The 20,175-nt window shown below is 46.1% G+C and overlaps 1 protein-coding gene across 4 annotated transcripts in view; it reads left to right on the forward strand.

Annotated features, from left to right (window-relative positions):
* Positions 1 to 324: 324 nt before the first annotated feature.
* TBXAS1 (thromboxane A synthase 1) overlaps positions 325 to 20,175 on the forward strand; it is a 150,140-nt gene continuing 130,289 nt past the window's right edge. For all 4 annotated transcript variants that reach the window (XM_029234111.1, XM_029234109.1, XM_029234110.1 and 1 more), the window contains exon 1: positions 325 to 500. In XM_029234111.1, coding sequence (XP_029089944.1) covers positions 412 to 500 — 89 coding nt within the window. In that variant the 5' untranslated portion in view covers positions 325 to 411. The remainder of the gene's footprint in view (positions 501 to 20,175) is intronic.

Genomic DNA, 20,175 nt, shown 5'->3' on the forward strand with positions numbered 1-20,175 from the left:
GGACTCTCAACCACTGCGCCACCAGGGAAGCCCGAGGGGTCTTTCTTTAAGGACTACTTGTCACAGCAGAAATCTATGGTTGCAACCATTTTCTTTCCCAGCAAACAGGGAGCCAGTTCTGCTGCTGCTTCCCGGGGAAGTTAATGTAAATGTTTATTGACTGTACAGTCATCAAGAAAATAAAGTTGCTGATTCACTGCCTTACACTGAAACCCTTTGTTTTCCCCTCCTCTTCCTTCCTCTTTATAAGAGGACACTTCTGAGACAGAGCACATTTCAGGGACCCACTTGATGTGATGTTTTCTTGGTTGCCTAAGTCTTTCATCTCCGGATCGTGGTTCCTGTAACTGCAGGGGGACCAGCCCCACCCTTTCCTCTGGAGGACCACCCCTCTAGGGTCTCTGAGGAACAATGGAAGTCTTGGGGTTCCTCAGACTGGAAGCCAGTGGCCCCATGGTGATGGTAGCCCTGTCAGTGGTCCTCTTGGTTCTCCTGAAGTGGTAAGTGCAGCCAGCATGTTCCAATGACTGTGACATTGTCAGGAATAGCAGCCGTGGAGCCCTGCTGGAGCCGGGGTGGGGTATGTGGGAGTGTGTTTTTCTTCCCCTCTAATCTAGAGGGAGTTGAGTATTAACACAGCTTCAGAATTGAAAGCAAACAGCCAGGTTAATCTTTTGCTCAAATGCACGAGATGGAGGTGTCAGGAAAGACTGGTGATTCAGTGGCTGAGAACGCTACACGTAATTAAGTTTGAAAGAGATGGAAAAAGCAACAAATTGGAAAGGTTTGGGGAGAAGTAGCTCCTTGCACCCCCATCCTATCTTCTCACCTCGTTTTTCTAAGATCCTCTCCCCAGGTTGCATTTACAGCAGATGCAGCCTCTTGGGTCTGATGACATTAAAAACAAAAAAAAAGATATAGGAGCTGTCTGGCAACATGGGCCACTTCGTAGAATGTCATTGACAGGGATTTCTGTAGGTTTAAGGGCAAAGTGGTGGAACTAATTTCCTCATTTTCTAATATTTGATGGAAGGGAATGGATTCCAACGAACGCAGTGTGTGCAGTGCCACAAAGTCTGAGACCCTGGGGGAATCTCAAATTTAAACTGGGAGTAGTAACCTCCCGTGATTTAGTTAATTCAACAGGAGGTTTTCTGAAGTCTGGCTTGATCGAAGGCTGGATGGAAGGCCCCACAATATGTTCTATTTGTACATATTCACCCTGTCGGCAAAACTTATTAAAGTTACCCACTCCATCAAAAGCACCTGAATTTAGGCGGCTCTGGTTTTTGAGGGGAAAGTGGAAAAAATAATGGAGAACTTCAGTTTGAACAGAATTTCAATTTATGTCTCCGGTAGTAATAAAGCCTCCTCTAGATTAATAACTGGGAAAGCACTTTGAAAAGCATCAAGCGTTATGCAAATGTGAGGTATTATTCTTTTGGAATTTGCATAGCTGAAAATGGAACTCACGTCTGATGTTCTAGGATGATGAAATTACCTCTTGGAAATTGGCTCTGAAACACAGCTTCAGTCCCAGTGCTGTTTTGCTTTCTAACTGGTTTAATTATCTTTTGAACTTTTCTCAGTGTGGCTTATCTTGCCTTGAAACCAGCCACATGCAAACCCAGGAGCAAGCGGTACCCCCTCTCCCCCCCAACTCCATTCATCCACCTCAGCTTCTGCTCAGAGATGAGATGCACTTAGCGCAGTGCCTGACACGTAGCGGGTGCTCAGTAGATGTCAGCCACTATCATTAACTATCATTTATATAACCTAAACGCACAGGAAAATAAGTCTTCAGTGCTTTAGGTATATTTAAAATTTCTCATTAATATGCTTATTAATATTAATTTCTCATCGACAGTTGTGCTCTGATTGTGATTCTCAAAGTGTGTCCAACCTGAGGCCTCCAGGTGGTCTCGCAGCATCATTGTTTCTATTGCACACTTCACTGTGCTTCTGTTTCTGTCTTTATTGGGTCTTTTTAATTTCCGTAGTCTTGACTTCCAGCTCAGTGCCTGATATACAGTACGACCTCGATAAACATCTGATGAATGGATGAGTGAATTGCATACATTAATGTTGCTCTGGTCACGGAAAGAGGCATGTGTCCTGACTGATAAGTTGGCTGTAACTGGGTGTTTCTAATCAGCGTAGATCAGAGTCACGGCCAATAACACCATACCATTCAGCAAGGCAGTTGTGCATTTGTAATCTGTTCTGGGGCCATGCTAATAACCTGGGTCAAAGACACAGAGATAAGAGAGATGCATGAAGCAGAGATGGTGAATAGGAAGTGAGGGCCGACTTCTATTGGTTCTTGCAAAAATATTTATTGATTTGTTCATGTGTGCCAGGCATGGCGTGAGGTCCTGGTACAAGGTCAGAAAACAGGAGGTCTGGATCAGATGCCCAAGGTTGGGGAGACGTGGAGGTTCTGGGTGAGCTCGCTGTCTGTTGAGGATAACGCCGAAGAGAAGGAGGCAGCAGGAGGGAGTAGCCATGGCCGTGGCCGTGGCTCTGGTGCTCCTGGGTCTATCCCTTGATCAGTTCAAGGTCACCATCCTTGGGCTCTCAACCCTCCTCTTCCAGGCAAGACTCCAGGTAGCCTCTGAGCAACAGACATCAGCTTGAATGCGGCAGGGCCTCCCTCCAGCTTCATTTTCTCGACAGGGTGCATGTGGGAGACAGAGGGGCACTCTGGGAGAGCTGGGGGTGGAGAGACCCTCACAGCCATGTGGCCCCCGAGGAGATCTTGTGGAGGGTGCTGTCCTGAACGTTTAAACTCCTTAGTCTTTCCTTTAAGAGTCCCCCCTGTCATTGGACCAGGCAAGTGTGCAATGAAAGCCTTGACTCTGGAAAGGTAACAAGAGGAGGACCACTTCTTGTCTGCTCAACGAGCCTAGGAGTTCTTTCAAGGCAGGACAGAGGTCCTGTATCTCATTGCAGTTCTGGAAACTTCTGTCCATGACTCAGATGTTCTTCTAGCATCTGGTTGAATGCGGGCAAAGTGAAGAAGTACACATTCATCAGCCCAGCACCCGGGACGTAGTGTTTGGTCCCTGACTCAGCGGCTTCATCCACCAGGCTCTGACCCCAACCTGTGGGCCTGGCAGTTCTGTGAACAGTCACGTTGCTGCAGGCGTCCGTGCCTCTGCCCTTGCTGGTCTCCATGCTTGGAATCCCCTTCCTCCTCTCTTTCCTTCAAGGAGCTCAGGGGCACCTCCTCAGGGAAGCGTCTCCTGTTTGCCCAAGACACTGAGAAGTCCCACTCACTGTTGTTTTCCTCATGACTCTCATCTCCACCACCACCCTTGCATGCAGTTGGTGCCTAATAAATGTTGGCTCGACTCTCCCCTGGCATTTTTCTTTCTTTCTTTCTTTCTTTTTTTTTTTTTGGCCACACCATGCAGCTTGCGGGATCTTAGTTCCCCGACCAGGGATTGAATCTGGGCCAATCCTGGACAGTGAACCGCTGCACTGCCAGGGAATTCCCATCCACTGATATTTTCTTGCTGGTTCTTCTCTTAGGCATCACAGCTCAGTACAAATCTAATTCTTCTGCCCACGTGCATCACCCTTTTCCTGAAAGCCTATTGTGTTTTCAGTTTGGACCGACTTGGTGTCCACGTTTCTAATAGTTACAAGTGCACTGTTTTTGAATCTCCACCCACCTTGTACAGCAAGACCATGGCATGTACTTAATAAACACTTCTTAATTATTAAGTGTTGTGTGAATTTAGAAAGAAGACAAAAGAGTCAATTTCATCTAAAAAGAGACTAATATAACATAGGCATAGTATATTTTGATAGTTTTCCCCAAACTGCATTTGACACAATTTTTTGATGACAGTCACTTAAAGTGACAGTTATGAGGCTGAGCTGCGTGCACTGGGGTCTGAGGAGATCACGGCTGTTCCACTGGGGCTGGAGATGAGCTGGTATGTAGAATACATTAGCTAGAAGCACATGAAGCACATGCGAAGGTGATCTAAACTCGTGATAAAACATTTTTTAAACTCATTTTTTCTGTATAAAATTGTTGGAAATGCTGACTTCCGGAAGAGATTTGATGCACGAGAAATAAGTTGTGTGAGTTGAATAGTGGTAGAGGCAATCTTAAGTATAGTGTATTTAAACTTTCAAGTGTACCTACGAACTGGCAGCTTTTGGTAAGATGAGGGTTTCTTTATTAAGAAAGAGTGTAAGGACTCCCCAGATAATTATGTACAAGTTCATCTGCCCCATCCATACAGACAGAAAGTAGATTAGTGGTTGCCAGGGGCTGGAGGAGGGGAGAAGGGAGTGGCTGCTGATAGGTATGGAGTTTCTTTTGGGGCTGATGAAAATGTTCTGAAACTAGACGATGGTGATGGTTGCACAGCTCTGTGAATGTACTAAAACCACTGAATCACGTACTTTAATAAAAGGATGAATTTTATGACATGTGAATTATATTGCAATAAAAAAATTCATGTACCCAGAAAAAAAAAAAAAAAAGAAAGAGAGAAAGAATATAAAGAAATAGCCTCGATATTAATAGTGGTTTTCTTCCAATGGTGGGATTATGGGTGATTTTTTTCTTCCTCTGGTCTTTCTGTATCTTCCGTATTCTTTTTTTAAATGAATATCAATTATTGAGCAAAAAAAGAGAAATTTTACTAAAAAGAACAGGGAATTGCTCCTCTCTAGTGCTGAAGAGGAAAGCAGTTTTATGCTTTGGGCATAGAGGTCTTGAGACTGTAAGCTAACTATTTCTACAGCAAAGTGGAATGTACAGGGGAGTTTGGAGTAATCAGGGAGCTTCTTGGCTGATGAAGCAGTGAGAAAAGTAAACCGTGGCTGTTGCATTAAGTAACTAAACAGTCAAAGCAGTTAAATATATAAATATGGTGGAAACTGAGAAGAGTTGTCTTGGGAAGGTGGAAGGGCTTTCAACACCAAGCTGCATTTAAATCTCAGGAGCCTGAGACCCAGAGGTATAAATCAAATGGACATTAAAATAGGAATCAGGGTAAGTTAGTGTTCTGATCTAGTCTCATTCTAAGACCAGGTTAAATTAACTTGTGAATGGTGATTATTAAGACTTAAGACTACAATGAAAAAGTCCATCCCTGTACTTGGAAGTTTCTTTCTCAGAGAGCTTCCTTTACATGTGGAAAAACTGGATTCTAATTCTAGACCTACATCGAATCACAGGCCATATTTAAAAGAAACCACTGCTCTCTGGGATGCAAGATGGTTCAACATATACAAATCAATAAACATGATACACCACATTAACAGAATGAAGAATAAAAAATCCTATAATTATCTCAATACATGCAGAAAAAGCATTTGACAAAATTCAACTTCCTTTCATGATAAACACTCTCAACAAACTCGGTATAGAAGGAATGTACCTCAACATGATAAAGGCCATAGTACATGACAAACTCACAGCTAACACCATAATCAACAGTGAGAAGCTGACAGTTTTCTGTCTAAGATCAGTAACAAGACAAGAATGCTCACTCTTGTTGCTTTTATTCAGCATAATGCCAGAAGTCCTAGCCAGAGCAATTAGACAAGAAAAGGAAATAATGGGCATCCAAATGGGAAAGGAAGAAGTAAAAATACCTCTGTTTGCAGAGCATATGATCTTATATATGCAAAATCCTAAGGACTCACAAAAAAACCTGTTAGAACTAATTAATGAATTCATTAAAGTTGCAGGATAGAAAATCAACATAAAAAATCAGTTGTATTCCTACGTACTAACAACAAACTATCTGAAAAAGAAATCAATCCCATTTACAATAGCATCAAAGAGAATAAACTACTTAAGGATAAATTTAACTAAGGAGGTAAAAGATCTACGCACTGAAAATTATACGACACTGATGAAAAAAATGGAAAAGGTTGCGAAGTACATGGAAAGATATCCTGTGTTTATGCATGGGAAGAATTAATATTGTTAAAATGTTCATACTACCCAAAGTGATCTACAGAGTCAATGCAACCCCTGTCAAAATTCCAATGGCATTTTCCACAGAAATAGAAAAAAATCCTAAAATTTGTATGGATCCTCAAAAGACTCTGAATCGTCAAAGCAATCTTGAGAAAGAAGAACAAATGTGGAGGCATTGCAATTCCTTTTTTTTTTTTTTTGGGCCGCGCAGCTTGTGGGATATTAGTTCCTGACCAGGGATCAAACCTGTGCCCCCCTGCAGTGGAAGCACAGAGTCCTAACCACTGGACAGCCAGGAAATTCCCCATCACAATTCCTGATTTCAACCTATATTACAAAGCTATAGTTGTGAAAACAGTATGGTTCTGGGCTTCCCTGGTGGCGCAGTGGTTGAGAGTCTGCCTGCCAATGCAGGGGACACGGGTTCATGGCCCAGTCCGGGAAGATCCCACATGCTGCGTAGCAGCTGGGCCTGTGAGCCATGGCTGCTGAGCCTGTGCGTCCGGAGCCTGTGCTCCACAACGGAAGAGGCCACAGCAGTGAGAGGCCCGCGTACCGCAAAACAAAACAAAACAAAAAAACAGTATGGTTCTGGAATAAAAACAGACACATAGATCAATGGAACAGAATAAAACATCCAGAAACAAATGGTCAATTAATTTTTGACAAAGGATTCAAAAATACACAATGGGGAAAGGATAGTCTCTTCAATAAATGATGTTGGGAAAAGTAGATAATCATATGCAAAGTAATGAAATTGGACCCTTATCTTATACCATAAACAAACAAAAAACTCAAATTGGATTAACAACTTAAATGTAAGACCTGAAACTGTAAAAATCCTAGAAGAAAACAGAGCAAAAGCCCCACGACATTGGTCTCGGCAATGACGTTTTGGTGTTTTCGACACTAAAAGCACAGGCAATAAAAGCACAAATAAGTCAGTGGGACTGCATCAAACTAAAATTTTCTGCACAGCAAAGGAAACACTGAACAAAATGAAAGGCCACCCGGTGCCTTCTAGATTTACTCCATGACTGCTTCATCTGTTGATGGTCTTGCTTGGGCTGGTCTGTGCTGAATGCAGCTGCAGCTGCTGGTGGTGAAAAAGAAGTCAGATAAGACCCAATGGGTCCACTAGTGACTGCTCCCTCTCCTGCCTGGGCCCCCTACTCTTCCTCAGTGGCAGTTCCTATGGTGCTGATTGTCCCAGGAGCCGGGAAATACTCTCCGGAAGTGGCTTTTGGGGGCCTTTTAGCTTCGTGCATGATTTTTTTTTTTTTTTTTTTTTTTTTTGCGGTACTCGGGACTCTCACTGCTATAGCCTGTCCCACCGCGGAGCACAGGCTCCGGACGCGCAGGCTCAGCGGCCATGGCTCACGGGCCCAGCCACTCTGCGGCGCGCGGGATCCTCCCGGACCGGGGCACGAACCCACGCCCTCTGCATCGGCAGGCGGATGCTCAACCACTGCGCCACCAGGGAAGCCCTCGTGCATGATTCTTGCTTCTCGCCTTCCAGCCCCAATCCTTCAGCCTTTCTGGGTCTCCAGCCAGTCACAGGTGGCTTTGGAAAGCAGAAAGGTCTTGGTCTAGGTCTTGAAACGCAGGGAAGGATTAGCAGAGGAGGGTGGACATTTTAGGTGGGCAAGTATCACAGGTGAAGGCAACATTGGGGTTTGTAACATTTGGTGGAACAGACCATTCAGAATGTGAATAATAGATGCATTTTAGAAATACATTTTAAAGGCCGTGGATAATTTCCAGTGTCCCAGAGCATGTAGAGAAGGATGAATGCTATTTGCCTTTTTTATTTTTTGTGCTTTTGTCTAGGATATGATTGGTACTTCAGTTTAATAATTCAGTGATGAGCTTGGAGATAAAATTGAGCCCCCTTATGAAAACTAGGTCTGTGTTTCCTTGAGGACCATTTTCACAGAATATCATTTTTTGTTTTCTCTTTTAAATAGCTATACACAATATCCCCAGCCTTCTTCTCACTTTATTGATTTTCCAGAACGAGAGCACGAGTTGTGATTATAAAGTAAGGTGACTGATTATTTTAGCATACACACCAGAACTTATACAGCCAAATGAATTTTATGACCTTCAAAGGCAGTTTCCTGATAGGCTATAGCCTTACTGCAGATATGCCATATCAGAAAACACATTCTTAGCACTTTTCTTTGGGAATGGTCCTCGGTGTGTGAATGCGGTTTTTTGACCGCCCTCAAGGCAACAAATCATTGTCTTTGTTGAGAACGGATTGATTTTTTAAAAACAGCCCAAATTTTGGCAGCTAAGTGATTAGACAGGGTAATATTATTTTTAATCCAAAACAAAATATGATTATAAGACAATAAAACTTGTTGTTCTTTACTGAGAAGTTTATGAGGCATTTCTGGAAGCCGAGGGATTCTGTCCGGCCACACTCATTGGGCCTATGAGTTGCTCTTAGTTTAGCTTTGTTTTAAAGAAAACAACAGCAATAATCTTAACCCTTATGGTTATACCTCTTCTTATCTTGTAAGGAATTCAGGCTTGTGGAATTGGTAGCATCGACTCTTTGGTCAGAGATGAAGGAAGAATCTCATTCATTCTATAAACAAAGCAGACCAATTTACATTGGTGCCTTACTGAGCTGCTTGAGTCAATGCTTGGTGCTGCTCTCCTGGGAGGACAGTGGTTCTTCCAGAAATAAAGCCACTGAATGGACCCTCCCCTCCACCCCTGAGTACCATGGTAACAACCTACCAAATAGGCTGTCATCTGCCACTGAGGGCAAGGGTCTCATCTTTGGGAACCTGAACAGCATGGCAAGGACTTGTTTCTGTTTGTAAAAATGACGTACGTCTCAACAAGGGGGCGAGACTTTGGGGAGAGCAGGGACAGGGGGCAGGTCTCGCGCTGCTGTGGATTGGCGCTTCAATTATTAAGCGCCACCTTGTCCCTGGTTTGCCAGAAATCTGTGATGCTGCACAATGTCCTGGGGGTGGGGGAGGGGCGTCAGCTGAGTGGGAGACCCCACGACCCCCGCCATCTCAGGTGTCTTTGGGCCCCCAGGCAAAGCCTGGCACGGGGCTACCCTGCGGGGCCATCCTAAACCTCTGGGTGGCCTTGCGAAGGTGTGTTTCTTAGGTTTTGCCTCAGCAGATGGAAATTCCTGAATATGGTCCCAGAAACAGATGGCTTTTTTTGCTCAAAGTTTTCTGGGAAAATCGTGTCAGAGAATGACAGCAAGGCCAACCTCTACCAAGAGTGGCTTCAACCACAACCCCATTTCCCAAGCCCTGCCCAGAACACCCCGGAGAGAGCCAGCTCCGGGCACCAAACCCAGCAGCTGTCTCTGCCCTCTGAGCTGGAAGGTGCACTGAAACCCTCCCCGAGTCTCCCTCCTCCACCCCTTCTCTCCACACTCTGCCTGCACATCACAGACTCCTGCTGCCCGAATGCCCTCCCCTCTCTGTTTAAACGAAATCCCACCCACCCCTCAAAACCTTGTCCAAACGTTGCTCTTCCTGAACGTCTCGTTAGCCAGGCCAGCCCTCAAGAGCCTGGCCTCCTTTGAACTCCAGCAGTGCCTGCTGTCCCTTGGCACACACTGTCTTATTCTATTGTTCATGCCTGTGTCCTATTTCCTAGCCTGATGATAAGGCCCTGAGGGCAGGGGCTGAATCTTAAGACGGTGGGTGCCTTGTGCATAGTAGCTGCTCAGTAAACGTTAATGATCACAATCACGGCGCTGCTTCCAAACGACTGCCGTCACATGTGCGTGCGAGCCAGTCTCCCTCTGACTGGCACACTAGTGCCACCATGTTCTCAACATCTGGCAGAATGCTTTGCGTGCGGGCCATTGAAAGAGTAAATAAATTCCTTCTTAGTTCATACCCTCATTGAATGCTGAAGGCTTTCTAGGCTATGTGCTGGTTCTACGTCATTGATGGGCTATGGATCACATGCCCATGAACTCAGATACATAAAGTAACTGTCACGTTAGAAATCAAAGGGCAAGGCTCTGATGCAAAAGGAGGGGATGGGATAGAACGCAGGACACAGCCATTTAGAAGATGAGGTATGCGGGGAGTACAGAACACTTGGTGTGTGAGCGGGGCGTCCTGACCACAGTGTAGGGAAGGGGAGGCATCCAGCCCCCAGCAGAGGCATCAAAGGGCAAATACTTCCTTCTTCACTGTTTCATTAACCGCTAATCCCCACAGTTCGAAGCACCGCTATCTAAACTCTTCACCAACATCTACTGTTTATATTATTTCCCCATAGGTCCTGTGTTCTATTGTCCAAACAACGATGTATATTTAAGTAATGAATGATTTATTTTCCCATTTTAATTATTCAAAGACAAGCCGATGGAAGCTCTGCCAATGAGAACCAGCATTAGTGTACCAAGTTATAATTCTTCTCCGAAGCAAAGAAACTTGACATTTTAGTTAACCTGCACAATCGCATTGTCAATAAAGGCACGATTTACATTTAGGCTCTTTGCAATGTTGAAAATATCTCACGTACCCCCTTCCTATCTTCGCAAATCAATAGGCATCCGGGAAGCCCAGGTGTGAGCATTGTAAAGCACAGTCAGTTATACATTTAATGGTTTCAACACTGTCTGTACACAGAGAGTGACCAAAATTGGTAGCATCGTCTCATGATATAAGGGAGATAACTGGGAAGTTCTTAGGAGAAATATGGCACTGTGGAAATCAGCAAGACCTTTCCAGTTGAGGGCAGATACACTTTTTCCACTGGAGGACCTTGGGCAAGTCACACCATCCTTGCCAGTTTCCTCACTGATAAGAGAGGGCTGACAGTCCCTGGCTCTCAGCATACAGCATCCTTTCCACCCAGCCCCCCAGGCCAGCTCTCCCTCACCCCTCCCAGTTAGCCCAGTCTTGTTTCCTAAGTGGTGGCTGAATCCTTCTTTCCCCTTTCTGCCCTTCTACTCTGTAGTCCAGGATTTCAAGAGCATCCCTTGGCTGGAAATAGACACCCAGCTGATTTCCCTACCTCGTGTCTTGTGCCCCTCAAATTTGTCCTCCAACTCTGCAGCCGGAAGAACACACCAGAATCTCACTGCTGCTTCAGAAAACCCTCCCGTGGCCCTCCCCGCCTGGGGAACCGGTCTCCCTGGCTGGCGCGGGAGGCCCTCTCTGACCTGGTCCCATCCACTTCTGCGTGGTCACCTCCTCACCTGGCACCTTGCTCTCCAGTTCTCCCCACGCCACGCTGTTTGCCCTCAATTTCCTTCCCTCTCCTGGGGTGCTCTTCACCCCTTCATTCCAGCGAGAGCCCTGCATCTCCTGTGGTCTTGGCCCTACCACAGCCGGTACCTTCTCTCTCTCTCTCGTACCACTTCCCTGGCTCCCCCATTAGAAGGTGAGCAGAACTGGGTCTTACCCAGCTTTCCCCTTAAGTGCCTAGCACTGTGCCTGTACACTTCTGTTGGGTAATAGGCATTCGATGATTTGTTGACCAAAGCTGAATTAAGAGGGACGGTGTATAGGATTTCGTGTGGCGCATGCTTGGCATATAAAGACACAAACTCATGTTAGCGGTTCTTTGCTGCTATGAATATCCTCATAGAGAATTTCCATTTATTTCTGGATGCATGTCACTGCAGCCAGCTGCCACCCCTACGTGTTATAAAACAAAATTTCACTGAATTGAACTCTGAATCTCAATAAAAATTTCATCTTTATAATTCAGGCAAGACTGGGCTGTGGGTTGAAGTTCATCTCTGCATGGTTTATGAGGGAAGGCTTGCTAAACAAAATCTTAGTGCAAAGGTGACTGTTGAACCCATTTAAGAAAATAAACTATTCTCAAGCACGTTAGCCGACGTTAGTTCATCAACACCGCCCTTAAAAAACACACTAAAACCACTTCACTCTTGGCTCCCTTTCCCCACATGTGTAACGGTCCAGAGCTTGGGCTCTGGAACCTGATTGCCTGGATTCAAGTCCTGGATAGCTTCGTGACCTTAAGGAAGTTTTTAAGGTCGCTGTGCCTCAGTTCACCCAGTTTTAAGTAGGGATAATAACAGTGCTCACCTCACAGCGTGCTGGAAGGATTAAACTCAGAGCAGTGCTGGGCACGGTTAATGTTCAGTAAGTGTTAGCTATTGTTACCCCATTATTAACTGCAGGTTTGGACTCCACAATAATCGCATAGATGCTAGGTAGGTAGATCGTGGTTTTTATTTTATCGTTTTAAAATACCGTTTGGAATTCTCACATGATCCCCAAGACTGCACTGAAGTGAGCAGTGAAGAGAGCCATGTGTCAAACACGTGGCTTCATTTTGATTGATCTTGAGCTTATACCAATAGGTAGCTTTTGGTCTTGAACAAGTAAGATGGGGTTTAAAAAATACCTATTGGACTTAGCAACTAAGAAGTTTTAGGTGATGTTGGAGGTGGTAAGAATAGACGCCAGATTGCAGCAGGTTTAGAAGTGACTGGGAAAGAAGAATAGCCTTTGTTTCACTGGTTGACACTTGCCTTGCCCTTGGGTTTGAGAACTTGGAGTGTAAACGATGCATAGCAAATCAGTAAATAAATCCTGGGAAGTTCTCACCCTGTTCTCTCTCACAGACCAGACCTCTGGTTTCCGGCGCACTCTTGTCCAAGCCCCTGCCTTCGTTATCCCTTTATTATGACACCGTAAACGTTTCTTTGCAGGTTCAGTTCTCTCCCGTCTTAAAACATACAAGCGAGTCAGCCGACCAACAGGCACCTCTTCTCTGACTATGCGCTCCACCTCTGCCACGACTGCATCTCATCCTTCCCTTCCCAGTCAAGACCCCACGCTTGCTCGCTTTCTCAGTTCCCATTTACCCTCAGCCCTACAATGGGGCTTCTGCTCCATTGCCCACAGAAACGACTCTCTCCAAGGCCACCAGTGAGTCCCTGGTTCCTAAACAGAATTCACATTTCCCAATCCTTCTCTTTCTTGAGCGCTTTGCAGTATTTGACTCTGATATGCTTAGTCTCTTACTGTTGGGTTTACTGCAGGGCTCTCAGTTGTGTAGGGGTAGAGAAAAGGCTGAGCACCTCGAATATAGTCCAATGGCCTCATTTTACAGATAAGGAAATGAAGGTCTAGAGAAGTGAACTGCCCTGTATCAGTCAGCTACTGCTGAAATAACACTGTGTAACAAACCACCCCAAACTCACTGGCAAATGACAACATTTATTTTTCTCATGGTCTGTGTGTTGGCTGGGGTAGTTCTGTTCCAGGCTTGGGTGGGGTTCAGATCTGCTCCACATGGGTTTGTGGCGGGGTGTAGGCTGAAGAGGATACTTCAGGAAAGTTCTGCTCCTGATAGATCACAGGGATGCAAGAAATGGAACAGGAAATAAGCAATGTCTCTTGAGGGCTCAGCCTTAAAGTGGCTTAATGTCAATTTTGCCCATATTCCTTTGGTTAAAGCAAGCCACATGCCCAAGCCTAACATTAATGGGTTGGGGAAGAAGACTCCATTGTAGTGGGAGGTACTTCAAAGTCATAGAACAAAGGCTGATGATGTAGAACTTTGATAAAGGGAGGGCATGAAGAGTTGGGAGGAATGATTCAATCTACCACATGCTTGAAGATCGCACATGTGGGTTGTGATCTCTGACAAGAGAGAAAGAGGCCATGAGTGACTAGAGAAAACAAAAGAGGAAACAAAGATAAAAACAAACAAAGAGCAAACAAAACAAAAACGTAAAGCTAATGGAAGTTTGGATTTTTATCATAAATGACAACAATGATCTCTGAAAAAAGAACAGACATTGATGGGAAGTTTGCCAGCTGAGGCAACGAGATGGTGAGTCAGAGTGGGTCTTGGCCGTGAAGTGAGGAAGTAGCACCAAGAGGGCTAAAGCAGGGTTGTGAGCTCAGTGTAGGGGCTCAGCTTGGACCTGGGCTGAGCCTGGGGATGAACCCAGGAATATCTAGATGAATAAGAGGCAGAGATCAGGAACTGACCAATGATGGAGCTACAACGTACCCTGAGAAGAGTAAATATTGATTCAGGGATGGGGTAGGGAAGAGAGCAGCTGCCACATAAAGGATCCAATTCTAGTCTGGAAAAGCAGGATTGAGGGAAAACATTTCTCAAGTCCAGAAAGACCAGAGGAACCCTGAAAGCAGAGAGCCTAGTGTGTTCACCATACCCTGAAATACAACAAGCAGGGGATATCCTCATAGACTGTGAGCTGTATCATTTGGGACAAATTCATTGTTCTATACTTGGCAATACATGTATGTATGCTGTTATACCAAGACACGGCTATGGCTGAAAACATAAATTGCTCCAGAATTACTATAAATATTCTCATGGGTGCTGGGGCCCTACTGAGTTATCAAAGAAAAAATATGTTTTAGGATTGTCGCTTGCCCTTCCAGAAACTACCCCTTGGTGCTGGCTAGTGGCTGAAAGGAGAAAGGGTGTGGGCCAGCATCACAAGCCCTGTTAGACACAGTGAACTGAGCTTGAGCTCTGAAAGATAAAAATTACATTCTCCTCTAGGAAGCTGCTGGTGAATCTCAGCAGTGACATGCTCTTGCGATCCAAAATCAGCCATAAACTTTCATTTCCTTTTTTGCTCTAAAAAGGATATGCTGACTGAAACAACTAAAATATAGATTAGTTAGCATACTAATAATAAATACCAGAAAATACACACCCCAATATACAAAAATCCCCACAAACAAACAAACAAACCCGAAGCCCAACGTTCAAAGTGAGCCAAGGAAAAATGTATTTGAATTAGCATTTTCTTTCATTAGAGTCAGTTTCTTTCCACGTTGCCTCCTCTGACCACAGGGACCTGTCCCCATCCACATACCCAGGTGTTGGCCTTTCCCATGGCTGGTGACAGCTCTGATGGTCTTTGTACTGGGTTAAGTAGTGTCCTCCCACCCCCAGATTCATGGTCACTTGGCACCTCCGAATGTGGCCTTAATTGGAAATAGTGTGTTTTTAGGGGCAACCAAGTTAAGTTCATGCTGAATTAGAGTGAGTCCTAATCCAGGACTGATGTCCTTTTAAGAGGAAATTTGGACACAGAGACACACAGAGTGAAGATGTTGTGAAGACACAGACACGCAAGGAGAACATCATGTGAGGATGGAGGCCGAGATTGGAATGATGTATCTGCACAGGAACTCCAAGGATTGCTGGCAAACGCCAGAAGCTAGGAAGAGCAAGGGAGGGTCTTCCCTTGGAGCCTCTGAGTGAGCTTGGCCTGGCCAACATCTTGATATCAGACTTCCGGCCTCCAGAATTGTGAGAGAGTAAATTTCTGTCGTTGTAAGCCCCCAGTTTGTGGTACTGTTACAGCAGCCCTAGAAGATGACTGCAGTCTCCTTCCCCTCATGAGCCTTGCTGAGCCAGAACAGACCAGTCGAAGGCCTGGCTAGAGGCTCAGGCTGTTCAGTCAGAGAGGCCAGGCCTGTGCTGCGGGCTGGCCACTGACCAGTGTGTCAGACACTGGGGCTGGTCTCTACATCTCAGTTTCCCCATCTGTATAATGGACATAACAAGGATGTTGGTGGAGATTAAAGGCCACCATATTTATAAAGTGCTTGGTACAATGCCTGGTCCATAGCACATGCTTAATAAATGTTAGCTGCTATTATCAGCCATATGGTTTCCACCTCAGTTTGAAGTTTCCCTGATTTTACTTTTCCAGTAAGAGCCAAGTAGATATCTATTCCCTTGGGGATGTACCATGGCATCTGGCACAGAGTAGGCACTAAAAACAACTTTATGGAATGAAGAATGGCACAACTACAACTCATCATAGGAAGAACCAGCTTATAGGCTTCATAAGTTTTAGTAACCATCTGGAAAAACGCAAGGTGAAACTTTGGAAGAAGAATGTACTTTAATCAAATTTGTTCATGCTGGGGCATAGGGATGGTCCCTAATGATCCTTGTCCCCTAGGATTCACACCTTTGCTTAGTCCCCTCCTGCACTGTTCCAGAGTCAGTCGGGTGACCAACAGAATACAGCAGAGGTGACGGTGTATCACTTTTTTTTTTTTTTTTTTTTTTTTTTGTGGTACGCGGGCCTCTCACTGTTGTGGCCTCTCCCGTTGCGGAGCACAGGCTCCGGACGTGCAGGCTCAGTGGCCATGGCTCACGGGCCCAGCCACTCCGTGGGCTCTCTCTCCGCCTTGGGTTGCTTGTTTAGGGGGAAACCAGCTGCCATGTTGAGCAGCCCTATGGAGGGCCCATATGGTGAAGCCTGCCAACAGCTACATAAGTGGGCATGAATGTGATTCTCTAAGGCCAGGCAAGCTTTAGATCACTGCAGCCTCAGTTGACAGCTTGACAGTATCCTCATGAGAAACGCTCACCCACAAACCTCCCAGGAAACACCCTCCCAGATTCCTGACCCTTGAAAACCATGTGAGATGACAAATGATTGTTGCTTAAAGCCACTTAGGAGATGGGGGTAATTTGTTACACAGCACTAGATAACCAATACAGGCGATGAGAAAGGAATGGCCAGGATGAGCCAGGACTGGGACCAGGGACTGTAATGGGAGACATTATAAAACACAGGAGGCAGGCAAGAGGCCAAACCCAGATGGGTCAGACATGCAGATGGTCAGGCAGGTTCTGTGGGTCTGCACATCTGGTCCAGAGCCCAGGGGGGTGAGAGCCACAACCAACCACATCACTGAGCAAAAGTCACTGAGATCTTGGTGACCTTAGACTGGAGACCTTGTTTTACACAATTTCCAGTTGGACCTTCAGTTGACCGCTGTAGCTATGAGGTCATCAAAGGCCAATGAGTGAATTTGCCAAGAATTAGGTCAACACAAAGATATGGGGATTACGGTAACAAACAAAATGCGATGGGATTATAATTTTTGAAACACTCACAATATTCTTTTGTTATTTTGACTGCCTAAGTTCTTTATCTGCCAAGCTGGGAGGCAGAATGGGATTTCCTAGGCCTGTTCCAGGCTATTGGGCAGGTCACAGTGCAATAGAAAGTTGGAAATATTGGCTGGGTTTATGAAGATGTACATCAAATCCAACTGGCAAATATTTTCTGAATGCTTACTAGGCTAGTTATAAGAGAATTTAGAGTCATCCGGTGCACCTAGTACGAGTACCTAATGCTCCTTACCCTCCCCGTGGCTACTCAGGGATATTGAGACTCAACAGGCGAGAAAACAGTTCCTTTACTCTTTGCACAGGCCAGGTTTCCCCTTTAAATTGACCTATCCTTGTTTCAAGCCTTGGGGCCCTGTTGACTCAGTGGCAAATCTGATCAGTTATTTGATCCCAGGGGATAAAAGAGTCCCGTGAATGGCATCTGTCTTTTCACAGGGGCATCAGAGTCCTTGCTCCACAGAAGTGAGCAAAGCTTCCCACACCCCCTGTCTTGTAGACTGGTCGAGTTCTAGGCAATTTGCTGCTCTGCAAATGTAATACAAGAGACACAGAGGCTACTAGCTAAGGGCACAGACTCAGAGCCAGACAGCCTGGGTTTGAATGTCAGCTCCTCTACTTACTAGCTGTACAGCCTTGGGCGAGTGACTTAATCTCTCTGAGCCTCAGTTTTCCCATCTGCAAAACGAAGATGATCATAATAGCACCTCCCACACAGAGTGTGGAGGGGAGTCAATGAGTTAATGTGTGAAGCACTTAGAACAGCTCCTGGCCCCTGGGAAATAGTCTGTAACTGTTCGCTATTATTATGCAGGATATAGAGGCAAAAGTAGCCCCCTCTGCCCTCTCTGGGCTCAAATGTAATTGTCTTCTGGGGTTCACTCAAGGCAGATGTCTCTCTTTCACAACATCTAAAGGGTTCTTTAAGGACTTCATAAAAACAAAAGGATTAACTACAGATGACTAAGCCCACATGATGGACACAGAACCAGGTACAGTAAATAATGAGCTTAGGCAGGATTATATTCCTACAAACAATACACCAAGTTCTCCTGTTCTTTGTCTGCAATCCCCCTACCATGAGGGAGCCAGTGGCCAAGGAGAATGTCTCTGTGTGCCCAGGATAATCTTGGGTGGGCTCCTGGAGGAGGCATCCCTCAAGCAGAGACTTGAATTCAGGACTTGCCAGGTAAAGAAAAAGGCTGGGTACACCAGGCAGAGAAGAGTGCGCTGGGAGCAGGGTGAGGTAAGCAGGCACCTGGGACACGAGATTTAAGGAGGCACTCACTCTCAGGGTCGTGTAGGAGCAGGGTCAGCACCTGCACTTCCCTGGGAGTGAGTGCCTCCTTAAATTTTGCATCCTAGATGCCTCTCTTGTGTCACCTTAATCCTGGCCCTGGAGAAGAGCACGGGTAAGAGCCTGGAAGGGTGAAACAAGTCGGTATAACTAGCAATGTCCAGGTCATGGAAGACTGCTCGAGGACAGAGATCACTTGGAGTGAGGCTAAGCAGTTGGGCTGAGGCCAGATCATCAAAGGTCTTATGCGCCAAATAAAGGAGTTTAGCGTTGGTCTAAAAGTGACAGGTAACCAATGAAGAATTCTGAACCGGTACACAACATGATCAGATGTGCCTGTTAGCAAGATTCTTCTGGCACTAGCATGGATGACAGATTGGTGGATGAGGGAAGAAACTGGAGACTGGGAGGCCAGTCCAGGACTCTATTGAGTCCATGCCCAAGGACAGACAATGATGGCCTGAAACAGGGCAGTGCCAGTCAGAAGTAAGGAGAACTCACTAGAGAAGTGGTTTGAAGATAGAATTGACAGTACCTGGTGATTGATTGCAGATGGGGTTTGATGGGAAGAGTCAAAAATGGCACAGTTGGGCTTCCCTGGTGGCGCAGTGGTTGAGAGTCCGCCTACCAATGCAGGGGACACGGGTTCGTGCCCCAGTCTGGGAGGATCCCACATGCCGCGGAGCGGCTGGGCCCGTGAGCCATGGCCGCTGGGCCTGTGCGTCCGGAGCCTGTGCTCCGCAACGGGAGAGGCCGCAACAGTGAGAGGCACGTGTACCGCAAAAAAAAAAAAAAAAAAAGGCACAGTTTAGAAGCCATGGGGAGTTATTAGGTGAGATAAGAAGTACACGGACGGCAATTATCAGGGCTTCCCCAAGTCCAAGGGGAACCTCCCCACGGCCCATTTGTTTTCCATAGGATGCAGTCTCTGGGAGTCAGATGTGTCTTGCCCTTTGTACGGTACCCACACTCTCTAAGTATCGCTGACCTGAGATGAGCCACTTCCAGACCCCATCCCCCCATCTACTCATTGGCTTTCCAAGTAGCCTTAAGGTTGTCCAAGTCCTTTTAAAGACTGTGCAGCTGGGCTCAGACCGACACACCACCAAGTCCAGCCTTCTATTCTGGACACGCAGGCCCCAGGGCTCTGACCTGCCTGCATGATCCGGCCTGGGGCTCTGGGAGGTGAGGGAGGGGACGCGAGGGGATGAGGGCCTGTCATGAGGCTGGCGAAGCTTCAACCACCTGGGAAGAGCCTTACGAGAGACAACTGGGATCAGAAAGGCCGCCGGAGGGCAGCTGGGTTCTGAGGTGCTGTCCAGAAAGGCTGAGGCAGCAACGTGGGGGAAGGAGGGCCGTGTTCGGGGGGCCAAGCCCGGAGCAGGGGGAAGTACTAGGGCTCACGTGGAGGCACACGCCGGGATGAACTTCCTCGGAGCTAGGCACAGCCACACGCACTGACCCTGTGCTCCACTAAAGGCCTCAGATCCCTTCCCATGAACTTCAGGGAAGGTCTCCCACCCTTCCTGCACTTGAGAAGTTTGGAAGATATCAGCTCTGCACACCCGACATTCTCATAAAAATAAAGGGAGTGAAAAAGCGAGTCAGAGCTCTTTAAAACATTCATTAAAGACACCATCGTTTCCTTATGTAACTGAGGGTTGCTACCTCATTTGGGATTATTAGCAAAGCCAGACAGCCTTTGTTGTGCTTGACAAAGTGGTTAACTCAGACTCTAGGTGACTTTTGGCTTTCTCAACATCTTTTGATGTGCTAAGATTCCCCGGTGAGAACAAACATCGTCAATTACTTAAACAAGCCATTACCCTGAGAGCACGATTACCAGTGAGGCCCAGTCTACTAATTGGCAGATGAAGAGATAGAAAGGAACTCAGGCTCTGGCCTGGACCCTTACCTGTCAGGGAGGAGTGAGAGTCTTTTAAATTGTCTCGCGGCGATGTTCCTGCTGATCTGGGACGACCTAGTTATTTTTCCATCTCCGCAAAAATGCATCTTGGGT

This window comes from Monodon monoceros, unplaced genomic scaffold, assembly GCF_005190385.1.
Source record: "Monodon monoceros isolate NGI ecotype Baffin Bay Population unplaced genomic scaffold, NGI_Narwhal_1 Super_Scaffold_2, whole genome shotgun sequence".
Lineage (NCBI taxonomy): Eukaryota > Metazoa > Chordata > Mammalia > Artiodactyla > Monodontidae > Monodon > Monodon monoceros.